The sequence below is a fragment of the Petaurus breviceps genome, unplaced genomic scaffold, assembly GCF_028583685.1.
Source record: "Petaurus breviceps papuanus isolate PSGF00001 unplaced genomic scaffold, PetGlider_PUasm1.0 90604, whole genome shotgun sequence".
Taxonomy (NCBI): Eukaryota; Metazoa; Chordata; class Mammalia; order Diprotodontia; family Petauridae; genus Petaurus; species Petaurus breviceps.
The window spans coordinates 5,925,588-5,951,362 of record NW_027187285.1 but is presented as its reverse complement, the minus strand read 5'-3'; the positions used below and the strand labels follow the sequence as shown (position 1 = coordinate 5,951,362).

The window sequence follows — 25,775 nt, the reverse complement described above, 5'->3', positions numbered from 1 at the left end:
TCAAGTATGATGAGATACATGTCCCTTCTGAACTCTACCATCATCAGGGGTCATAGAGGGAGTCTAATCAAAGAGAATATCTAGGAATAGTTCTGTTATGTCTTGATCTGAAGAGAAGAATGGAAAGAGAGGGGAAGAGAAATATACCCAGTTGGGGGAAAAAGAGAAGGGAAAGAAAGATTAGAGAAAATCATCACATCTAATCAGGAGGCATAAATAGGTGTTTATACAAAGAAGGAGAAAAGATGAGAGCAGATGATACTTGAACTTCCCTCTTATCTAAATTAGGTCAAAGGAGAAAAGAATGCATATCACACAGAGCTGAGTACAGAAATATATATATATATATATATATATTGTCTTTTGGAGGGCAATTGAGGTTAAGTAACTTGCCCAAGGTTACAGGGCTAGTTTTTTTGTGTGGGTGTTAAGTGTCTGAGGCCGGAACTGAACTTGGGTCCTCCTGACTCTGGGGCCAGTGCTTTACTCACTGAGCCACCTAGCTGCCCTACAGAAATATATTTCACTCAACACGGGAAGAGGAGGGGAAAAGGAAAAGAGAGGGGAATTAGAGGGAGGGTGGATTAAGGGAGGAATAAATTATGTTTGAAATGATGGAATACTGTTGTTCTGTGAGAAATGATGGTGGAGATGCTTTCAGAGAAACATGGTAAGAAGAAACATGCAGACTGAAGTGAATGGAACCGGAAGAACAATTTACACAATGATAACAATATGGCAGAGACAAACAGCTTTGAAAGACTTAGGAACTCATAACATCATAATGACCAAGCACCATTCCAAAGGACTAATTAATGAAGCATACTAACCATCTCCTGACAGAGTACAGCATAAGACAAATTGTGTTTTGGATGTGCCCAATGAGGGAATAAGTGCTGATTGGCTATACATATTTGTAACAGGGGTTTTGTTCTATCATTCTCAATTGGGAGGTGGGAAATGTGTGAGAGAGAAAAGGATGAGGGTGGGGGGTTTTTGCTAATTGAAAAAATTTCAATTAAAAAAATACAAGGTTGAGGGAAGGGTGTGTGTGCGCGTGTGTTTAATGACTGTGATGTTAACATGGCATATAAGAAGGAAGGGACTGAAAATGTATGAGGAGGATTATTGAACAAGGTATTGGAAGAAGTGGTAAGATCAAAGGCATAAAAGACACAGCTAGACAGAATGGCCTTAGCAAGAGAAAGGGATAACTTTTTCTCTGAGACAGGAGAAAAACAAGAGTAAATGACTGGTAAAAATGATTTGAGATGCGGAGAAGTTGAGGATGCTCAACTAAAAAGTTGTATCAGTGCTATAAGATCTGATTCCATTTGTAATAAGTGTAGCTAATATAATGTCAGGGGAAACATGGTTAGAGCTTTCCTGTCTTCTTATACTTGACTCCCTTCTTCTTCTTCTTCTTTTTTTTTTTTTAAAGCAATTGGAGTTAAGTAACTTGCTCAAGGTTACACAGCCAGTTATTTCTGGGTGTGGTGCTAAGTATCCGAGCCCTGATTTTGATCCCGACTCTGGGGCTGGTGCTCTTACTCACTATGCTACCTGGCTGCCCCCCTTGACTCCCTTCTACATACTCAAAAATCCAGGAACATTAACCTCTTTGCTGTTCTTCCCACAGACACATCACCTCTGTACTCCTTGTATTTTCACTGATTGACCCTCATTCCTGGAACTCTCTCTACTCATGTCTTCATTTGCTTCTTTCAAGTCTTGGTTAAAATTCCACCTTCTGCAAGAAATTTTTCCCATTCCCTTTAATACTAGTTCTTTCCTCTTAAGATTATTTGTATATCTAATAATACAGATATGCATATCCATATCTATCTATCTATCTATCTATCTATCTATCTATCTATCTATCTATCTATCTATCTATCATCTATCTATCTATCCATCCATCCATCCATCCATCCATCTATCCAATCTCCTTTGTATCTGGCTATTTGCATGTTGTCTCCCCATGAGACTGTGAGCTCCCTTCAGCAGGGACTGTTTTTCCTTTTCTTTGTATCGCAGGCACTTATCTTAACACAGTGCCTAGTACATACTAAGTAAGTGCTAACTAAATGCTTCTTCCTGAAGTCTGAAACTACTATCATGGGAAATGATATAAAGTGTCAACAATTGGAACAGAAAGGACAGCTTTCACTTCTGTATGACTCATTGTTAATATTTACAATCCAGCTACAGCCATCATCCAATTTAAACACTCTTTTATGTATGCCATGGTTAATAATCAACTTTAGTAACACTCTGTTACTTACACCTATGAATAGAGTGCTTGTCATTTTTGGCTGTTGGGTCACACAACCTGAGTCTACAAACTTTCACCTGTCACATACTGATCAACAGCACCGCACGGTAGAGTTCCTAGCAAACATTCAGGCTTTGATTCAGACTTTTTGGGAAAATAAGTCATGTTCCCATCTTCTTTGGGAACAGCCATAGACAAATAGAAATGTTAAGGAGAAATTTGTTGTCTGCTATTTTGCTACTCAGTGACTCAAAGGCTCAAACTTAGGAACTCCATGCCTGTAAGGTCGGGGCAGTAAGATTGGGAAGAACAGGGAAGAAATGAACAGTTTATACTGTTTAAAAGTGGCCCATTGAAGTGGTTCAGTTTAGCTGGAGCAAGGATTTGTTTTGGGGCATTCCTCTAAAATATGGCTGGAACGATTTATTTGCAAGGCACAAAGGAGTTTTGAATTGTAGTAAGTATGCAAAGGGTGCCAGAGAAGCCCTTTGCGTAGACCATTATTTACGAGAATCATTCTGGCAGCTGTAGGAAAGTCGCTTGGAAAATGGTTGGAAGATTGGGAGGCTTGTTAATACGCTATTAAAATACTTTAGGGCCTAGGGCAGCAATCAGTTAGGTTCCTCCCCTGGGGAACCAGTCACACTGTAACTTCAGCAGCTCAGATTCAGACTTCTACCACCGGCGAAATGCTCTTAAGGTGGACGAATAGACAAAACACCTATAAGCCTGCCCAGTCCATCTCCACTTCGGGAGGTTGTGTATGCGCTGTTCCAGCAGAGCCGGCGGCGCATGCTCAATGCGCCCTATGCCTCCAATGCGCCGGCGCAGTGAGAAAAGGTGGGGAACAAGGTGGACAGGCTATCAGAACAAAGATGGCGGTCGCACTGCGGGCGGCGGCGGCTGGGACCGTCCGGTGCGCTTTGGTGAGCAGTACCAGGGGCTGGACGGCGCAGGCCCGGAGATACTGCAGCCAGGCCGTCACCGTTAATGAGCGAATCGAACGGAAACGCCAAGAAGCATTGCTCGGAGGCGGTCAGGGCCGTATAGATGCGCAGCACAAACGGGTGAGTCAGAAGGACGCCGAGCCTTAGGCGCCGCCTCTATCCGCTCTTGGCCTCTTACTACGCGGCCTGTGCAAAGACGCCCACTTCGAGCCAGCCAATCAGCGAAATGTAGACCGGGAGGCGTGCTCCGGCCCCTCCCACTTTCCACTTTTCCCTGTGTTTTAGTAAAGGCACTGTACCACTCCGCCTCCCTGTACCCCCCCCCCCCCATTCCTGTGTTACAATTACTTTAAAAGTACGTTCCCTTCCCCCCCGCCCCTCGCCTTCCCAGTGTGTGGAAGTAGCTGAGAGGCTTTTGTCTGTGTCTTAAAGACCTACAAGCTGAGGCATCCAGACAGGTTGGGACAGGTGGAGGCATTGAGCCGGGAGCATAGGAAGAGCCGGGGGTGGGGCGTCGTAGTAGAGATCTTTAGCTTGCAACCCGCTCCTTTTATTATGCCTGAGGAAGGGAGCCCCGGAGAGCGTGCCCCCCTCGCCACTGTGCGCTGAGGGCACCCCTGGGGTCCTTTCCACTCCTGTCTGTCAGCGTTGCAACTTCACCCCATTTGCCCCCACACGCTGATTGTGTGAGTGGAGAGGGCACTGAATTTGAACTCTCAAAATCTCTGATGCATCGAACCTCCTCTGGCACAATTTTTTTTTTCAATCAACAAGCATTTATTTTCTTTTCCAACACATTGAGGGTAAAACAGTAAACCCAAACCCTGGTAATATATTATGTAGAGTTAAACAAAACAAATTCCCTGGTTGGACACGTTCAAAAGCATGTCTCATTCTGTACATTGAGTCCAGATATAGCCTCATAGGTCCTCTGAAGTCATGATTAGTCATTGCATTGGTCAGAGTTTTAAATTTTTATTATAAAATTTTTCATAATATAAACGTTTATAAAAAGTGAAAGTTCCTATTTTTTTTGATTAACAAATTTACGTTCCCTCCCACTTTACCCCTTCATTGGAAAAATTAAAATTCATACTCATACCAAATATGCATAGTCAAGCTAAACAAATTCCCTTACTAACCGTTTTCAGAAATGAATATCTTATTTTGCATCTGAAGCCCGTCACCTCTATGGGGAGGTGAATAACATGCTTCCTCCTCAGTCCTCTAGATGGTCATTGCATTTATCAGATTTTTAAAAAAGTTATTTGTCTTTACAGTGTTGTTATTTTACAAATTGTTCAGTCTGCATCAGTTCATACAAATTTTCCCAGGTTTCTCTGAAGCAGTCCCCTTCATAATTTCTTAGGTCCACTAATATTCCATTGCAGTAATTTGCTTTAATTTTTTTTTTTTTATAGCAATCGGGGTTAAGTAACTTGCTCAAGGTTACACGGCCAGTTATTTCTGGGTGTGGTGCTGAGTATCTGAGCCCAGATTTGATCCAGGTCATCTCGACACTGGACCCAGCGCTCTTACTCGCTGAGCCACCTGGCCGCCCCTAAGCAATTGGGGTTAAGTAACTTGCTCAAGGTTACACGGCCAGGTGTTTCTGGGTGGGTGCTAAGTGTCTGAGCCCGGGATTTGATCTCCAGGTCTTCTCAACACTGGAGCCGGTGCTCTTACTCGCTGTGCTACCTGGCCGCCCCCCTGCTTTAATTTCTTAAGCTATTCCTGAGTTTCTAGTTCTTTGCTGTGACAAAAAGAGCTGAGGTAAATTTTTTTGTACATCTGGCTCCCCCTCTTTTGATTTCATTGGAGAATGGGCCTAATAGTGGTGTTGCTGGCTCAAAGGATATATATAGGTTAGCGATTTGGGGGGGGGGGGAATTGTTTCCAACAGTTTGCACAATGTCCAGCCAGAAATCTAGATCATTTCACAACTCCACCAGTAGTGCATTAGTGTGCCTGTTTACCTGAAGCCACTTTTAACAATTGTCATTTTCTAATTTGTCATCTTTGCCAGTCTGATGAATGTGAAGTAAAATTTTATAGTTGCTTTAATTCACAATTCCCTAGTTATTAGTGATTTGGAGCTTTTTTATATGTCTGTTTATGACTTGGACTTCTTTTGAGAGCTGCCTGTTCTATCTTTTGACCATTTAACTGTTTGATAAAAAATGGCTCTGGTTCTTAGATATTTCAATATCTTATGTATCTTGGCTATTAAAAAAAACTGCAAAGATTATTTGCCAATTAACTGTTTCCCTTCAAATTTTAACTGCATTGATTTATTTATGCAAAACCTTTCAAATTTTATGTAATTAAAATTGCCTATTTCAATTTTTTGTGATCTTCATTATCCCTTATTTCATCCTGAGCTCTTCCCTTATCCATAGTTAGAAAAGGTATTTCCTTACTTGATCCTCTGATTTGTTTATGTGACCTTTTATATCTAAGTCATGTTATCATTTGGTGCTTATCTTTGTGTTTGGTGTGAGATGTTTGTCTAAACCTAATTTCTGTCAGACTGGGAAAACAGCATTTTAACCTGTATCTTAGCCAGGGCAGGTCAAATAGAGTAGCCAGGTTTATGATGGTGGGGCTGGGAAAAGGGAATACAGGTGGGTAAAGAGTCATAGAAGGGAGGACATGGTCACTTATAACACAGTTTCCCTTTGTTTTTCCTTGCATGATTTACAGAGTTATCCAAGGTACTTTGTGTGTTGTTTTTAATTTCAGGGAAAACTAACAGCCAGGGAACGAATCAGTGTCTTACTCGACGCAGGGAGTTTCGTTGAAAGTGACATGTTTGTAGAACACAGATGTGCTGATTTTGGAATGGCGTCTGATAAAAATAAGGTATTTATTCAGAATTGTGGCATGTATAATTCTACCACACAGACACGATTACATCCACTTATTTACTCTACTCATGGTCCTGTTGTACAATGGAAAGAAGCCTGGCTTTAGTCAAAAAAGTCTAGGGTCAAGTTCTGTATCTGATACAAACCACAAGTCACTCAACCTCTGAGCTCCCTGAGTAATTTTCTGAGGTTTGAGGTTGCAAAAACAGTTGCTGATTTCCTCTGGCAGAGTGAAATTACTGATGAAATCACGGGTCCAGGCAAAAAAAAAAAATAATACCTGCTATACAATAGTGAATGGATGAGTCTTGCCCCTGTCGTCTTGGTATTCAGTAACTGTTTAGTCCTGGTGTAGGGCACGTATAGGACAGAAACCTCAGTGGAAGGTTTCCCAGATGACTCAGGTCCCCTGTTAGACTCTCGATTGACCTAATATGTGCCAGTTTTGTGTACAGAGAAGCTCGAGTCAGAGTTCTCCTTTAGGCAGTCTCTTCTTTTAGGCTTGCATATTGCTTGATAGTTCATCACCATAATGCATTTTTCATAAGTTCTGTCTACTTTAGTTGCTTAGATTTTTAGCACTATAGAAAAAAAGTGCTGGAGCAAATATCCAAAATAACACTTTAGTTTCATTCTGACTTAGTTGAGCAGAGCAAAGCAAATCACAAAGTTTGACCCTTAGATATATATTTTTTAACTTAACAAGAAATAGAAATACAGCACATGTTTATTTAATGGATGCTGTGTACACTGCTAGGCCCTAGGGGAGAGACAAAGTTTAGAGAAGGAGAGCTTAGCAAAATGTTCCCTATGGGTTTTTTTGTTTGTTTTGTTTATTTTATACCAGATGAATCATAATTTAATTTTTACAGCTCTCTAACAGTTACGTAACTAGACATGTAGTTCTCTATGCTTAACTTTATGATATTAAGCGTGGTCTGGTTTTTCTAGGTGTGGGTCTGCTATAATCAGTGGCTGGGAAATCATTTTACTGCCTTGGTGGGATTTACATTAGTCTTTTTGGGAGAATTTTCATTGATTGTTGAAATTCCTTTTAAAATGGGGGCTTTCCTTTTGAGAAAATACCATGTTTGGTTTTTTACTTTAAAAAAATGTTAAATAGCTGACAGCATTTCCTAAGAACCCTTGTAACCCTATGATTATATAAATCGATAATTCTAGACCTCCAGTTCTAAGGGAGCTTCATGCTTTTAGGTGCAAAAATTAACCTACTAGTTCTGGTTTCTTATGCAGGTTTAGAAATCTGAACACTCTCTAATCCAGTGTGTGCATTAATGCAGCTCACGGGTGTTTTGTATTCATCCTCTACACTTGTATTCTAAATAATCCTCTGTGGGGTTGTTTTAGCTTTTCTTTTTCTTTTTTATTACAAAGCAGCAACCAAGTTCATTAAAATAGATAACATTGATGGCTTGACTCTTGTGTCCTTTGATTTCTTTTCCCTGCAGTTTCCTGGGGACAGTGTGGTAACTGGCCGGGGTCGGATCAATGGAAGATTGGTTTATGTCTTCAGTCAGGTATAGTATATTTATTATGAACATTCAGTCATTACATCTCCCTGTAGCCTGTTATAATATATTGGAATTTAGCGGTCTAAAAGGAGAAAAGAGCAAGAAAGAAATTAATCAGGTGGTCTTGAGGAAGTGAAACTTCTGCTTTTTGGGTGGCTACATTTGTAATTGGGGGAGAGCTATGTAAAGGCTGTGGTTATTTTTTCAGAGAGGTGGGGGACTGTGGGTGCTGTGTTATATATACTCAGATATGATCACACTCTCTTGGTCAGTTTTTCATATGGTGAGGATGGAAATAAATAGGATATAAATATAAAGTCATCAATAAAATTTAGTAAAAATTAAGGCCATAATTAAAAACCTATAAAGGTAGAGGTTAGCCACAAGGTGGAGTTATAGTAGAATGTAAATGGATTGTTTAACAAATGCTCAATGAATAAATGAAGGAATGAATATAAGAATAAGTAGGAATTTTTCTTGGAGGAAATATATGTCTTTAGTAGAGAATTATGTTTTAAGGAGATTCCCAAAGCAGAATGGGTGTTATGTTGTGATAGTGATTCTAGAGATTGTGAATTTCCTCCTGGAGGTAGTTAGTGAATGAGGTGATGTTTCAAATGGAGGATGTCTTGGAATAGAGAATATTTCCTAGGTATACTACTATGCCTATAATCCTTATCATATAGCTATGGTATTTTTCTTTTTTTTTTGCCTTTTTTTGGAGGGCAATTGGGGTTAAGTAACTTGCCCAAGGTTACACGGCTAGTATTTTTGTGTGGGTGTTAAGTGTATGGTATTTTTCTTAGCTAAGAAATTGAATATTAAAAGCATTTGCTCCCTTGAAAGTATTCATAATTATAGTTGTTATCAGGCCATGTGAAATAAATAGCTTTTTCCAGATGAATGTTTTTGGGAGAAGAAAATTTAAATATGGATGATGCTTTACTTTAGTGCTCTTCCCAGATCTAAAATTAGTTTAGAAACATAAAAAATATATGTATGTCTTAGTTTGCCCATGAAATCAAGTAGGTTTGATATGCTAAATATACAGCAATAATAGTAATCTTTGTAGCTAGCATTTGCATAATGCTTTAAGGTTTGATAAACAAATATTACCTCATTTGCTATACAAATATTACTTCATTTTTATCCTCACAGCAACTGTAGGAGGTAGGTGCTATTATTATCCTTATTATCTCCATTTTACAGATGAAGAAACTGAGGCAGACATTTTTTTTTTTAAGTAACTTGCCTAAGGACATACAGCTAGCACAGATTTGAACTCAAGTCTTCCTAAGACTAGGCTCAGCACTACAACTGCTGTACTACTAGCAGCCTATATAGTTTATTGCTATATGATTTATTTAGGCAATAATTATAGCTATACTAATTCGGTTAACTTGAAAATGTTTCATTTTGGGAATCCAAATGGAGTTAGTTATAAGCTTTCATCTTCAAAGAGTCAAGCATCTTTATTTTTTTTGCTAATTTATGAAAAGTGGGTAAAAAAAACTTAGGAGAAGCCATCAATGTCAGTGAGGCAGACAAAGGCATGTTTTCTGGATCTTCTCACCTCTTCTGTGTCAGAATGCTACAGAAAGCGTGTTATTTGAGAAAATTAAATGAATGAGCAGAAATCCCCAGTGCATTTGCTGCATTGTTATAATCTCTCTTTTCCCAAGGAAGTTTCAGCTGCTTCTGATGGTTTATTTTTATCATCTTCAAAGAACTTCTGAAAATTGAAGATTGGTCTAGACCGTAACAAGCTTCTTTAGATTTTTTTCACATGTTCATTTGCCCCTTGATTTGGTGTACTTCCACTTAGACACCAGCTACTTACACCTGCTTCAGCAGCAGCTAAGAACGAGAGGTATGGAGGGAGGTCTAACTAGAGGAGGGGAGTGGGGGGGTGGGACCAGGGGGAGCCACATAAGATGCTCTGAATTTTTTGGCCTTTGAAACATCTTTCTAGTCCTGACCCTAAGTTTAGAGGAAGCCCCATGTAAGGGCCTGGTGAGGTTTGGCGTTGAAGATTTAGAAGACCTAAGTCCCTATCATAATCCTTTCATAGCGAAGCAACTCTCTTTTATGTGAGATAATTTACCCTATTATATTTCTCCCTTTCTCCTTCTCCTAATATATTCATCTCTTACCCCTTAATTTTATATTTTAGATATCATTCCTTCATATTCAACTCATCCTGTGCCCTCTGTCTCTGTATACATGTACACACATATATACACACATTCACATATGTATTTATACACACATACACCCTGCTATACAGACATATATATGTATGTATACATCTATTCCCTTCAACTATCCTTATACTGAGAAAGGTCTCATGAGTTACAATTATTGTTTTTCCATGTAGGAATATAAATAGTTCAACTTTAATAAATTCCTTATGATTTCTCTTTCCTGTTTACCTTTTCATGCTTCTCTTGCTTCTTGTATTTGAAAGTCAACTTTTCTGTTCAGCTCTGGTTTTTTTCATAAGAATGCTTGAAAGTCCTCCATTTCATTGAATGTCCATATTTTCCCCTGAAGTATTATACTCAGTTTTGCTGGGTAGGTGATTCTTGTTTTTTTTTTCCTAGAAATATATTTAATAACCATAACTCATATTTATATAGAATCACAAAATTTTAGAAATTGAAGGGATGTTGGTAGCTGTCTAGTACAAAGCTTATCTCCCCAGAAATCCTCCTTACAACACATCCAACAATTGTTCAATCCGCTATCTGCTGGGAGTTGTTGTTTGGTTGTTTTTTCAGTCATCTCCAACTTTTTGTCATTCCCTCCTTTGACCTCTGGAATATCAGATTCCAAGCCCTTCAGTTCCTTAATGTAGAGCTGCTAGATCTTGTGTTATCCTGATTGTGTTTCCACAATACTCAAATTGTTTCTTACTGACTGCTTTTAATGTTTTCTCCTTGACCTGGGAACTCTGGAATTGGGCTATAATATTCCTAGGAGTTCTCTTTTTGGGATCTTTTTCAAGAAGTGAAGTCTTTCCATTTCTGTTTTGCCCTCTGGTTCTAGAATATCAGGGCAGTTTTCCTTGAGAATTTCTTGAAGGATGATTTCTAGGTTCTTTTTTTGATCATGGCATTCAGGTAGTCCAATAATTTTTAAATTCTCTCTCCTGGATCTATTTTCCAGGTCATTGGTTTTCCAGTGAGATATTTCACATTGCCTTCTATTTTTTCATTTGTTTGGATCTGTTTTATAGTGTGTTAATTTCTCATAAAGTCATTAGCTTCCATTTGCTCCAATCTAAATTTTTTTTTTTGCCTTTTGGAGGGCATTTGGGGTTAAGTAACTTGCCCAAGGTCACACAACCAGTTTTTTGTGTGGGTGTGAAGTGTCTGAGGCCAGAACCGAACTCGGCTCCTCCTGACTCTGGGGCTGGAGATTTACTCATTGCGCCACCTAGCTGCCCTCCAAGCTAATTTTGAAGGAATTATTCTCTTCAGTGAGTTTTTGAATTTCCTTTTCCGTCTGGGCAGTTCAGCTTTTTAAGGCATTCTCCTCATTGGCTTTTTGGGCCTCTTTTGCCATTTGAGTTAGTTTATTTTTTAAGGTTTAAATTTCTTCAGTATTTTTCTGGGTCTCCTTTAGCAGTCTGTTGACTCACTTTTCATCCTTGCATCATTCTCATTTCTCTTCCCAATTTTTCTTCTACTTCTCTTCCTTGATTTTCAAAATCCTTCTTGAGCTCCTCCATGGCATGTGACCAGTTCATATTTTTCTTGGGGGCTTTTGATGCAGGAGTTTTGACTTTGTTGTCTTCTTCTGGTTCCATGTTTTGATCCTCTTTGTCCCCAAAAAAAGGATTCTATTGTCTGATTACGCTTCCTCTGTTTGCTTATCTTGCCAGCCAATTACTTGACTTTTGAGTTCTTTGCCATGGTATAACTCTGCTTCCAGAGTGGAGAGTGCTGTGTCCCAAATTTCTGGGGTTTTGTGCAGCTGTTGTCAGAGCTTTTTCTGGGCACCTGCCTCAAAACTGTGAAGATGACTGTCTCTCCACAGCCTCAACAAGCTCTGCCACACTAGTGCTCCTCACCCCAGGACCACTACCCAGATCCAAGCAGGGCAAAGCAAGAAAATCCTGCTTCAGTGCAGGCAAAGAGAGTCCTGCAATTACCCTCTGGAAAGTTGCTTGGTCCCACCATCATTTGTGGTCCAGGAGCTCCAGAAGCAGCTGCAGCAGCAGCTGCAGCCACTGTCACCTCTACCACCCAGGGGGCAGGGGCCAGACTGCACTGCCCTTCTCTCACCCAGGATCATAGAGTTACCCACTGACCTTTTACTTTCTCTTTGGTGTTTACGGGTTGAGAAGTCTGGAAACCACCACAGTTGCCAGTGATTCACTCCCCTGAAGTCTGCTCTGACTGGTCTGAGCTGCCAGTCTGGGCTTGTGGTCTCATGTGGGACTGTGCTCCGCCCTCAGTTTGGTGCAATAGACCCTTCCTCTCAGCTTGCTGGGCTGTCTTCAGTAGGAATTTTGTTTCTCTCTCACATTGTGGTTTCTGTAGCTCTAAAATTTGTTTAGAGTCATTTTTTATAGGTATTAGAGGTGATTGGAGTAGGAGTTCAAGCAGGTTCCTGCTTTTACTCTGCCATCTTGATGCCACTCTCACGAAGCAACTCTGTTAACCTTTTCCTGCCTCAATTTTCCCTCTTGTAATATGGGGGAAAAATAATGGCACCTCCAACTCATAGGGTCGTTGTGAGGAGAGCATTTGGCAAACTTTGAAGTACTCCATAAATGTGTGTGTCCATGGTTGTTGTCATTGAATGGACAACTGGTTTCACATATCACTCTGCCATTGTTTATATTTTTGCCTTTGGATATAGGGATAGATACAACTACCTCTACATTTAGTCCTTTGAGGCCTATTCAGGATGGGAGAATAGTTACCAAAAGCCTTTAACCAAAGCAACCAAAGTTAGCTAGAGGAAGCCTGTTAGCAAAGAGAAGCAGTATGGGCATTCAGAGTGAGAAAAACCTGGATTCAGATCCTGTCCTTAAAACACTTAACCAGCTGGGCAAGTCTCTTAACTTCTCCATGAGTCAGCTTTCTCTGCTGTAAAATAAGTGGCTTGGGCTGGATGGTCTCTAGAGTGCCTTCCAGCTCTAAAATTATGACCTCGTGATTCTTCTCTTGTGAAAATGGCATGACAGGCTTGCATTTTGATTTCACTCTAGAGGGAATTGTAATTTCACATGGTAAATAATTTTAAGAATAATATGTGCTAGCTGTATAGTGGCTGCTATGTTCCGGGCCCTGTGTTAAGTGCCTTACAGTTATTACCTGAGAGGCCAGTGCTGTTATCCCCATTTTACAGATGAGGAAACTGAAGCAAGCAGAGGTTAAGGATTTACCCAGGGCCACACAGCTAGTAAGTGTCTGGGGCCAAATTTGAACTCAGAATCATCTTTGGGAATAAAAAGGTAGATAATATGGGAACAATATGGGAATACCTTATCTTAAATACTTGGTTCATTATTTGAAAATAATTCATAATACAAAATTTTTCCAACATAAAGAAAAGTTCCTGAAAGTCCTTGGGAAAAATGAAGAGCAAAAACCTCCCACCCCAATCCCACCCCCAATCTTTTATGAATTTTAATGGTCATTTCTTTTTTTTTTTTTTTTAGGATTTTACAGTATTTGGAGGAAGCCTGTCAGGAGCTCATGCCCAAAAGATCTGTAAAGTAAATATTTAGAAACAAAAAAATGCTGGACTCTTTTGGTTGTACTTTAAGTCAATGTCTATTGAAATGTAAAACAGCCCTTGCTGGCCCTCAGGGGTCCAGTAACCATGCCAGCCTGTTTCCTAGAAGCCCAGGAAAAGTAGAAAATCAGTTTGGTGAGATTTGGGGTTGAGGATAAAAATGATATAGTTGTCTTATAATGTCCAAGGTGCCTTGTTTCTACCAGGGGTATCTGGGTCATAGCAAAAGGATTTACTGCGGATAAGATGCTGGGATCAGGCACAGCCTAGACTTTGCTTGTAGTGTCCAGGCAGAAAGGTTACTGCCCACTCCATCATATGTACTTTTGAACAAGTAATCATGGTAACTGATTATCTGCACCAAAAAGATGGCTGGCTACTGAATGCGCTAAAAAAGCATATAGGCTGATGTTTTTAAAAATAGAGTCATCCCTTACACATTGAAGGGGTTAGGGGCATGGTGCCCCCACCATCTGAAAAATCCTTGTAAAATTCTTTGGCCCTTTCTTTGTACCAGAGAAGAAATCTGAATTATTATGGTATTACAAGAAAATATGTTGATATTATACAATATAATACAAATCTATATATATATATATATATATATGTATATAGGTACATTTCTGAGTTTCTAATCTTTTTGTGTCACCTGCTCGCCTTTGCATGTCTTCTGCAGCTTCCATGAGCTTCCCAACAATTCCCATTTAATTTCTTATGCAGATGGAAATTGGGGAAGTTGGAATGAGGAAGGGATAACTATACTTGCCACAGGAAAGTAGATTTCTCTCTCTTGCACATTTTGGGAATGAGCTAAGGTGTCCAGGGGCTTTTTAAAAGCTTGAATGTAGACTTTTACATATGCTTCACGGTTCTTCCTTCTGTGGAAATATTTAGTTAATAAAATGAACTAAGCTGGCGTTCTTTTTGACAGCTTGGTAAACCTACATGAAAAATGCCGTGAACAGATGTTAATAAAATGCTGTGTTTATCAGTGCCAGTGGATAGAGATGGAATGCTGCTATAACACGTCTTTGTACTCCCTGTAGATCATGGATCAAGCTATGCTGGTTGGGGCCCCTGTGATTGGACTGAATGATTCTGGAGGAGCTAGAATCCAAGAAGGGGTAGAATCCTTGGCAGGTTATGCTGATATATTTTTGGTAAGAGACTCAATTTCAAGACAATGAAGTAAAAAATATTTGGCACTGTTCAGTCTTTGGTTATCTCACTGTCTCTCTTGGATTTTCCCCTGTTTTAATGGACTTGCTCTGTTAAATAATACTCTGGGTTTTGCAAAGATATCTGGTCAGTGATATTGAATTGGGAGAAAATGTGTTCATAGGTGGGGAAACTTTATTTCTTTTTTGAGGGTGTCAAATTCTAGGTCAGGGATAGGGAACCTACATCCTCCAGGCCACAAGTTTTACAGAACAAATATTTTATTAAGGGGATTGTTCTGTGAAGTTTGGAGTCAATCAGAGGTCTGCACTTTAGGACCTAGAAGGCCACATGTGTACTCAAGGCCACAGTTTCCCCATCTCTGTTCTAGATTACACATCTACAATTTAAAATTTAAGAATAGAGAATACAACTTTATTCAGCAATTAAAACTACATTTTCAAATGTATTTAAATTTTACTTTAGGCTAATTTGGGTGTGTGGGAAACAATGGAAGGAATTTTGTTTCCACAGGATTAAAATACTCCTCTATCTTTGAGTGATAGCAGAATGAAAGTCAGAGGTGACCAGTTCTAATCAGAGCTGTGATCTCGAAGAACCAGGCTTCTGATCAGGTTAGAGGCTTGTAGGCAAGCTTGACGAACTGTTTAAGGGGAGCCTGACACGGGCAGTTCTGGAGGTTGCACCTAGCCAGTGGAGAACAAGGTGGAAAATTCAAATGGAAGCAATATAAAAGGGCTCACATTTGTCTGAGTCCCTGTACTCCATTAAGGGAGCTACCCATTTATTCAGAGAGAATAAATGTAAAATAAATGGAATGAAAACCTTCTTGGCTTTCCAATGAATGTTGTTTATTCCTAGACTAAGGCTGTCTCTCACAGGTGGGTTGAGAGACTAGAGGGAGAAAGGGGGAGAGAGGAAGAGAGAGGTGTCATTTTACTAACTAAATAGCTTCACAAAAAGAGGCACAGTGAAACATTTAACGAGAGAGCAAGAAAGTATAATTAAGAGGTAGAGAGCTCAACAGATAGTTATAAAAAAGGAGAGAGAAAGGGGAAAATTGAAACAGGCTTTCAAGCAGGGGTTCTTTTTTTCTTAATTTTTTAATTACATGTAAAGATATTTTTCAACATTCATTTTCAATTTTTTTTTTTGCTTTTTTTGGAGGGGGAAAGGCAGGGCAATTGGGGTTAAGTGACTTGCCCAAGATCGCACGGCTAGTAAGTGTTAAGTGTATGAGACTGGATTTGAACTCAGGTCCTCCTGAGACCAGGGCCGGTGCTCTATTCACTGCTCTACCTAGCCGCCCTTCAACATTCATTTTTGTAAGATTTTGAGTTCCAAATTTTTCTCTCTTCCTCTCTTCCTTGCCCACCCCCAAGACAGTAAGCAATCTGATATAAGTTATACATGTACAATCATATTAAACATATTTCCACATTAGTCATGTTATGAAAGAAGAATCAGAAGAAAAGGGGAAAACCATGACAAAAAAAAAAAAAACAAAAAAAGTGAAAATAGTATATTTAGATCTGAATTCAGACTCCATCAGTTCTTTCTCTGGATGTGGATAGCATTTTGCATCATGAGTCTTTTGGAATTGTCTTGGATCATTATATTGCTGAGAAGAGCTAAGTCAATCATAGTTGATCATCACACAATGTTGCTGTTACTGTGTGCAATGTTCTTCTGGTTCTGCTCACTTTATTCAGCATCAGTTCATGTAAGTCCAGGTTTTTCTGAAATCTGCCTGCTCATAGCACAGTAGTGTCGGAATACATTCATTTACCTCCACTTGTTCAGCCATTCCCCAATGGATGGGCATCGCCTCAATTTCCAGTTCTTTGCCACTACAAAAAGAGCTGCTATAAATATGTTTGTACATGGGGGCTCTTTTCCCTTTTTTGTGATCTCTTTGGGATGCAGACCTAGTTGTGGTCTTGCTGGATCCAAAGACATGCACAGTTTTATGCCCTTTAAGCATAGTTCCAAATTGTAGAGCAGGGATTTTTAAGCTTTTTGTGTGTGATGGACTCTGTCGGCAGTCTTGTAAAACCTATGGAACTTTTTCCAGAATAATGTTGTTAAACATATAATACTTTATGAAGGAAACCAATTATGTTGAAATTCAGTTAACAATATATTTTTTAAAAAAATTTGTCAGATACTCTTGTTATATCTTAACTTTCCCTTGGACTGTAAGATGAGTGGCAGATGTTTGAAATAAATCAACCAACTATTATTTATAGAATACTTAATATGCGGATGTGCTTATTAGCCAATCCATCACTACTTGTGGCTGTCTAGTTGTGAAGTCATTGTGGTTCGATGGACAAAATGTAGCGTTCGGAGATAGAGGGCTTGAGTTTGAATCCTGGCTCTGCTCCTTAAAACCAGTGTGAACTTTGTCCAAATAATTTGATCTCTCTGGCCCTCAGCTTTTTTCATCTATAAAATGAGGGAGTTGGGCTAGATGACCTCTGAGATTCTCTTCTAGCTCTGAATCTATCATCCTGGGAACTGTTCTTTATCCTTTAAATTCAAGCTATAAGTCAGTAGTCTGAATGTAAAAGTTGTAGCTCTTTACCAGGGGAGACTTTTTTCTTCGGGATTTATTGACAGTGACTAGAACAAAATTAGTCTAGGGACCAAAAATAAAATTAAGCGGAGAGCCAGATTTAGCTCATTGGTTTGATACATTCTCCTTAACCTTTCTTTCCTGTCTTTTACCCCCATCCCGTAGAGAAAAGGGATACTAATTACATTGAAATTTGAAAATTGCCTAGGAATTTACATAGGTCAAGGGCAAGGATAGTGTGATTGTAAAAGTTTAGAGTTGGAAGCTTAGCTTAGAGGTAATTTATGCTAATATATCACTATAAAATGATATGACCCTGAATTACGAAAGAATCTTGGAAATAACAAGGTTCTTAATTACAATTTTTTAAATTGTTCAATTAAAATTCAGCAAATATTTATTAAGTGCCTACTCTGTTCAAGGAACTGGAGATACAGACAGAAATGAAATAGTCCCTAACCTCAACAAGCATGTATTCTGATTGTTAGGATAATTATTAGAAAGACTTGAACAAAAAAAACTAATGCATATAAAACACTAAGCAGTTTACAGAACTCCATGTTGTCTTCTGAATGTACATATAACTGCATTTTACCATACTATACAAATCTATGGCATTTTTTTCTAATTTGTTTAAAGTCTTAAGCAGGCAGCCATGAGCAACTCTGAATGCTGTTTATGTGAACAATATTTAATGTAATCAAAATTCAGAGCAAATTTAATCTGACACTTATTTAGTGATGTACATAATCACTGGTTGGTGTGTTAATTTTGTCTAGATGACAGTGACTATAATTTCATGTGATTTTCACAGCCATACCTTTTTTTCAATTTTTTTCTTCTCATGTCATTTGTTAAAGCCTTGCAATGAGGAGCAGTGCCATTCAGTTTTCTCTTATATCGTGGACAGCTTGATGCTTATCCTCCATATAAATGCATATGTTATTAAACAAAGATTTTGCATTTCAGAAATAAATGTGGTAGAGAACCCTCAAAACAAACAATTGGCTCAAAGTAGTCATGTATATATCTTTGTTTAAAAATATTAATTTAAAAAGAAACTTAAAAAGAATAAAAATAAAGAAAATAGAAAACAAATATTCTGAATTTAACACCCCAGCTGCTAGTGTTGGCTATTTCCCTCATCTCCTCTGAGTAGCCTTGGCCTGAGGCTCCTAGGGTTATGCCTTCTGCTGCAATACTATTCTAACCTGTCTTTCTTTTTCTCACCTTCATCTGAGGATCCCAGAATGGGACTTCTATTTTTTTCTATCTCCCCCATATCCAGATATACTCTCTTCTGAGTACCTGGGCTCTGAGGTTCTGGGTAACCTGCCTGGGATGGGATGGGAAAGACCCACACCAATGATGGTGGTGGTACTGGAGGAATTGTAATCTCTTATATGTAGCAGCACAGAAGAGGAAGGAGTATATGGGTGAAGGAAAGGGACAAAAAAGGTAGGCATTTACGTAGGGAGGATTAGGTGGACTCCTCAGACCAGTCCCCAGAGACTAAACTGCAAAATCAAGCTGTTGTGTTCCCAGCTTTCTGGAAATGGTTTCCATTGGTTATAGCCAATACACTTCTGCTGAGGGAAGATGGGATAGTTTTTTTGGAAAGAAGCCTTAAGACCGACTCTTTTCTCTAAGGAGAATAACTAAATATAACAGGCTTATTTTTAGGATTCACCTTAAGTATAGTATGATTTTAGAGAAAAGGAACATCTTTTATGCTGAAATCTTATGCTGAAAACTGTCTCCCCGCCCCACCCCCCCACAGTACTTTGCTAATGTCTGAAATTTGTTTAAGAGGAGGCAAAGCTTTTCATTTTACACTGAGAGACAAAGGGCTTCTTTCATTGTTCCTAGTGGAGCTAAGGCTCAAGAGCAAGGGTTATTAACCTCTTTAGTGTCATAGACCGCTTTTTACTACAGTATTTTAAAGTACATAAGCGCTTTTTATGGTGGCAAAGAATTGGAAATTGAGGGAATGCCCATCAATTGGGGAATGGCTGAACGAGTTGTGGTGTATGAATATAATGGAATACTACTGTGCTATAAGAAATGATGAGCAGGCAGATTTCAGAAAAACTTGGGAAAGACTAACGTGAACTGATGCTGAGTGAAGTGAGCAGAACCAGGAGAACAGTGTACACAGTGACAGCAACATTGTGTGATGATCAACTATGACTGACTTAGCTCTTCTCAGCAATATAATGATCCAAGACAATTCCAAAAGACTCATGATGCAAAATGCTATCCACACCCAGGGAAAGAACTGTGGAGCCTGAATTCAGATCAAAGCATACAATTTTCACTTTTTTTGTGGCTTTCCCCTTTTTTCTGTTCCTTCTTTCACAACATGACTAATGTGAAAATATCTTTACATGATTGCACATGTATAACCTATATCAGATTGTTTACCATCTTGGGAAAGAGGGACTGGAGGAAGGGAGAGAGAAAAAATCTGAAGCTCAAAATCTTATAAAAAATGAATGCTGGAAACTATCTTTACATATAATTGGAAAAAATACTACTTGCCAAATTTTTTTTTAAATACATAAAACAAAATACATGAGATTATAAAGGAAACCAAACATATTGATAGACAGTTATCAGAATATGTTTTAAAAAGAGATTTATGGACTCAACCCTTGCACTAGAGTAAATAAGTTTGTCAAAGTATAAATAAATGATAGCATAACTGTTTTTGTTTTGATAGAGGAATGAGAATAGAAAACCTAACGTGAGAGAGCCAAGAGAATAACAACTGTAGCCCTTCAGGTGGTCTTCTTCTTCCCTTCCACTGTCAGTCATCACCATTTTCTTCTTCTGTAGTTGACATGTCAGTTTGTCCTGTTTTTGTGTTGTTTCCACGGGTTTGTGGAGCTTGGGCTTCTGGATAAGAGGTGGAATAAGATGGGAATAAGGAGGAAGACTTTTCCCTACCTTTGGGGGAAATGGACACAGTCCATAGTTGGAAAATTCATTTTACCTTCTAAGAGACTTCCACGGTGGTGAGGATCATAGTGGAACGAGATAGGAATTTGTCACTTTTTTATCAAGGTCAAGTGACCTGATACCAGCCACTGATCCCCAAAGCCTTAATACCCCCCCCCCCCAAGTACTGGCCACCTTGTCCTCTATTATTCAATGGTACTGTTATTGTAAAATGTACAAAAGAAATTGAGTAAGACTTTGTATGAACGGTATTCAGGGTTTACAGTGAACCCTCCCTGTCCTCAGAGTCTACAGGGCATTACCAGGTGATGTAAAAAAAGCTTATTAAAAAGACAAGGACTCCTGCTTTTTCCTTTCCATGTGTATAAACATGTACAGCCACATACTCTTCTCGGCCATTTGAGTTGCCCATGCTTTGGGCACTCCTCTTACCAGCCTCATCACTCCTGTCTTGGATTGTTATCAGTCCAGGTTCTGTCTTCCTATCCCTGTCCTCTTTGGAAGAACTTTTTGATTATGGTGAAAACTGCCTTGTAGGGGTGGCCAGGTAGCACACTGAGTAAGAGCACCGGCTCCAGTGTTGAGAAGACCTGGAGATCAAATCCCGGGCTCAGACACTTAGCACCCACCCAGAAACACCTGGCCGTGTAACCTTGAGCAAGTTACTTAACCCCAATTGCTTAGGGGCGGCCAGGTGGCTCAGCGAGTAAGAGCACCAGCTCCAGTGTCGGGATGACCTGGATCAAATCCGGGCTCAGATACTCAGCACCACACCCAGAAATAACTGGCCGTGTAACCTTGAGCAAGTTACTTAAACCTGATTGCTTAAAAAAAAAAGAAAGAAAGAAAACTGACTTGTGTATCTGGATAAATGCAACCTGGGTGGGAAGGTATTAGCTGCATAATTAGAATGGGGATTTTTTTTTCTTTTAAAATAAATTTTTTTCAACTTAAAATCAATTTTCTCTCCCTCTTTTACCTTCCCTCCCTCCCCCCCACCACTGCTCCAAATATGTGGAGGGGGTGGGGGGTTTGGGAAAGAGAAATCCAACAAACAATTAACAAATATTCATAATCAGGCAAAACAAGTTCCTCTATTGACCATTTCCAAAATATATGTCTCAATTAGCATTGTAAACCCGTCACCTCTTTGTCAGAAGACGGATAGTATGCTTCATCATCAGCCTTCCGGCATCATGACTAGTCATTGCTTTGATCAGAGTTCTTAAGTCTTTCAGAGTTGTTTGTCTTTACAGTGTTGTTATGATTGAATAATTGTTCCTGGTTCTATTCAAGGTCAGCATCAGTTCATATAAGTCTTCCCAGATTTTTCCGGAATTGCCCTTTTTAATTTTTTCGTCAAGAGTAGTATTTATTATATTCATATACAATAATTTATTTAGTCATTCCCTGATTGATGGGCTTCTACTTCTTTACTACCACTGAAAGAGTTAACCATAAATATTTTTGCATGTGGATCCTTTTTTTTTTATGTCAAGCTTTTTGGGATATAGGCCTAGTAGTGGTATCACTGGTTCAGTAGGTATACACTGTTTAATGATATTTTGTCCATAGTTCCAAATTGCTTTCCAATATGACTGGTCCATTCACAGCTCCATCAACAGTGTATTAATGTGCTTCTTTTCTCAAAGCCCCTCCAATATTTTTCATTTTCTTTCTTTTTCTCAACTTTCTTCATCTCATGGGTGTCAGATGGTATTTTAAGTTTAATTCGCATTTCTCTAGTAGTGATTTAGAGCATTTTTTCATATGGCTATTGGTAGTTTTAATTTCTTCCTTAGAAAACTGCTAGTTTATATCCTTTGACTATTCATCAATTAGAAAATGGTTCTTACTTTTATAAGTTTGAATCTGTTCCTTATATATTTTAGAAATGAGATCCTTATCAAAGAAGTTTGCTGCAAAGATTTTTTTCCCCTCAGTCGCCTGTTTCCTTTCTAATTTTAGCTGTATTGTTTTTAATGCACAACTTTTTAATTTTATGTAGTTTGAAATGTCCATTTTATCTTCTGTGGTTCTTTCTATCCATTATTTATTCATGAACTCTTTTTTCCCATCTGTAGGTCCAAAAGGTAATTTCTAATTTGTTTATGTTGCCACCCTTTATGTCTAAGTCATGGATCTGCTTTAGAGACTTTCTTGATTTGTAGTGTGAGAGGTTGCTCTATACCTAATTTCCTCTAGACTATTTTCCAGTTTTTCCAGTAGTTTTTGTTGAATAATGAGATTCTTGCCCCAATAGCTGGAATCTTTGGGTTTCTTGAACACTATTCTGCTATGTTGATTTGCTTCTGTACATTGTGTACCTAATTTGTTCCTCTTATCTACCTCTGTATTTCTTAACCAATACCAAATCATTCTGATAATAATTTTTATACAGTTTGAAATATATACTAGGCCCCCTTTCTTCCCACTTTTTTCATTATTTTCCTCAAGTTTCTTGACCTTTTGTTTCTCTAGAGGAATTTTATCATTATTCTTCCTAGTGCTACAAAATAATTTTTGGTAGTTTGAATGGTATGCCACCAAATAAGTAAATTCATCTAGGTAGTATTATAATTTTTTTTTATGTTGGCTCAGCCTACCAATGAGCAGTTTATATATATATATATATACACACATATATATTTCTTATTTTTAATTTTTTTTGTTTTTTTGGAGGGGAGAACACAGTGCAATTGGAGTTAAGTGACTTGCCCAAGGTCACATAGCTAGTAAGTGATAAGTGAGGCTGGATTTGAACTCAGGTCCTCCTAACTACAGGGCCAGTGCTCTATTTACTGCACCATCTAGCCACCTTTAGCAGTTAATATTTTTACAGTTATATAGACCTGTCTTTATTTGTGTAAAGAATGTTTCATAGTTATGTTATATAATTCCTGTGTATGCCTTAGTGGATATTCTCCAAAGTACTTCATACATCCAGTAGTTACTTTGAATGGCACTTCTCTATCTCTTCCTGCAGGGTTTTGTTAGTAATATATAAAAATCCTGATGATTTATGTGAATTTATTTTATATCCTGAAACTTTGCTAAAGTTAATTTTTTAGTTAACTATCTGGGGTTCTCTAAGTAAATCATCATATCATCTGCAAAAAGTGATAATTTTGTTTCTTCTTTGCCTTTGCTTACTCCCTCAATTTCTTTTTCTTGTCTTAGTGCTATATAGCTAGCATTTCTAGCACTATATCAAATAGTGATGGTAATAATAGATAACCTTGCTTTATCCCTGATTTTATTGGAAAGTCTCATGTTTATTCCATATACATATAATGCTTATCTTGATTTTAGATGTATACCACTTATTTTAGGGAAAGGTCTATTTATTCTTGTATTTTCTTGTTTTGTTTAATTGGTGTGGCTATTGTATGTTGTCAAGAAATTAGAGAAGGCATTATAAACTTTTTTTTGTTTGTCACAGACTCATTTGGCAGTCTGGTGAAAGTTATAGACCCTGTCTCAGAAATATGCTTGTTTTTAAAAAATTTATTATTGAAGAAAATGCTAAATTTCAGTTAGAAGTTAGAGGTTAGTTGTAATTTCTTTTCCCTCTGTATAAATTCATGGACCACCTGAAATTTATATATGAACTTTCTTAACAACCCCTCCTTTAGAGAGAAAAATCCTAATGGACATTGAAAAGAGGGCAAAGGTCAGAGGAAGAGAACTCACATATTTTTCTGCCAGCTTCCACCTTGGCTATAACAACACTAAAAAATTGCACTTAGGGGCGGCCAGGTAGCACAGCGAGTAAGAGCACCGGCTCCAGTGTCGGGATGACCTGGGGATCAAATCCTGGGCTCAGACACTTAGCACCCACCCAGAAACACCTGGCCGTGTAACCTTGAGCAAGTTACTTAACCCCAATTGCTTAGGGGCGGCCAGGTGGCTCAGCAAGTAAGGGCACCGGCTCCAGTGTCAGGATGACCTGGGGATCAAATCTGGGCTCAGATACTTAGCACCACACCCAGAAATAACTGGCCATGTAACCCTGAGCAAGTTACTTAACCCCGATTGCTTAAAAAAAAAAAAATTTGCATTTATACAACACTTTAATTCTTACAAAGGATTTTTCCCATAACAAATTTGTGAGCCTGGGTGTACACATACACATATTCCCATTTTACAGACGAGGAAATTGAGGCTTAGAGGAAGTTAAATACTTTGCCAACATATTTATTAAGGGTTGGTGTCTAAACTTGAACTGATTTCTTTTGGCTCCCAATCCAGTAACCTTCCACCATACTACTTGGAGGCAACCCAAAGGGAGAAAAAAACAACTTTAGTAACAGATTATGGGATTTTTCTCCAGCTACCTGGATTCAGTTTCTGTGTAAATAATCCAAATGTTATTTTATTGTTGCCTTTATCTTTTTGCAGATAAAACCTTGAATGGGCTCAGGTAACCAGATGCCTTTGCTTTTTCTCTCTTGGCAGAGAAATGTCATGGCGTCCGGAGTTGTCCCACAAATCTCTTTGATCATGGGCCCATGTGCAGGAGGCGCTGTCTATTCCCCTGCCTTAACAGACTTCACATTCATGGTGAAGGTAAGACTCTGGTATCTATTTCCATGGTTCCCTTTCAAAATTGTGTGGTTTCTCATATGTAGCAACATTAATGCCTGACCTAGATCTAATGTGTTATCTGAATTCGTTGGATTTCAGAGTGCTGCCCATGATAAAGTCTTAGTGTAGAGGAGGTAGTGGTGGCATGGGATCATTAAGATGGGAGATATCATTGGCCAGAGTGCAATACATTTGATTTGGGGTCAGTTTTACATGTTCACTGAATTGCAAATATAATCCAAACAATAAATCCTTGAGTGGAAAATAATCTCCAAAAATCATTAAGTCAGAGATGTTAGACACTCAGCCTGTGGTCCATAACACTCCTGAGTTTGACTCAAGCTGAATTAAAATCTGGAAATACTTAACAAAATAAATAATTTTTAAAATGAGCATGTGTTTTTTTCTTTTTTAAAAAATTTATTCATTAATTTTAAGTTTTCAACATTCATTTCCACAAGATTTTGAGTTACAAATTTTCTCCTGTACCCCCCATCCCAAGATAGCGAGCCTACTGAATATTCCTTCCCCCAATCTCTTCTCTCTTATATTCTCCCCCAACGATTTTTTTAATGTTTGTTTTAAAAACTTTGATTTCCAGATTCTTTCCCTTCTTCCCTCCTCACCCACCCCCACTGGGAAGACAATCAATTCAATATATTTCCCTTTATCCTATCCTACTCCTCATTTATTCTGTTTTCTTCTTTGACCCTGTTCCTTTTCAAAAGTGTTTCCTTCTAACTACTGTCTCCCCCAATCTGCCCTCCCTTCTGTCATCCCTCCTCTTATCCCCTTCCCCCTACTTTCCTGTAGGGTAAGATACCTAATTGAGTGTGTATGTTATTCCCACCTGAAGTCAAATTCACTGAGAGTAAGGCTGACCCATTCCCTTTCACCTTCCTGCTCCCTCCACTGTAACAGTTTTCTCTTGCCTCTTTCATATGAGAAAATTTACCCTAGTCTCTCTTCCTTTCTCCTTCTCCCAATATATTCCTCTCTCACCTCTTAATTTTATTTTTTAGATATCATCCTTTCATGTTCAACTCCACCTGTGCCCTCTGTCTATATATACATTTACTCACATATACACACATACAC

At 38.6% G+C, this 25,775-nt stretch overlaps 1 protein-coding gene across 1 annotated transcript; it reads left to right on the top strand.

The window, feature by feature from the left end:
- The first annotated feature begins 2,949 nt into the window (after positions 1–2,949).
- On the top strand, positions 2,950–24,752 carry LOC138142852 (propionyl-CoA carboxylase beta chain, mitochondrial-like). Its single transcript, XM_069063919.1, has 6 exons — positions 2,950–3,342; positions 5,965–6,084; positions 7,559–7,627; positions 13,296–13,352; positions 14,419–14,532; positions 24,549–24,752. The coding sequence occupies exons 1-6, from the start codon at positions 2,965–2,967 to the stop codon at positions 24,735–24,737; spliced, it is 927 nt and encodes a 308-aa protein (XP_068920020.1). The 5' UTR covers positions 2,950–2,964; the 3' UTR covers positions 24,738–24,752.
- Positions 24,753–25,775: the final 1,023 nt, after the last annotated feature.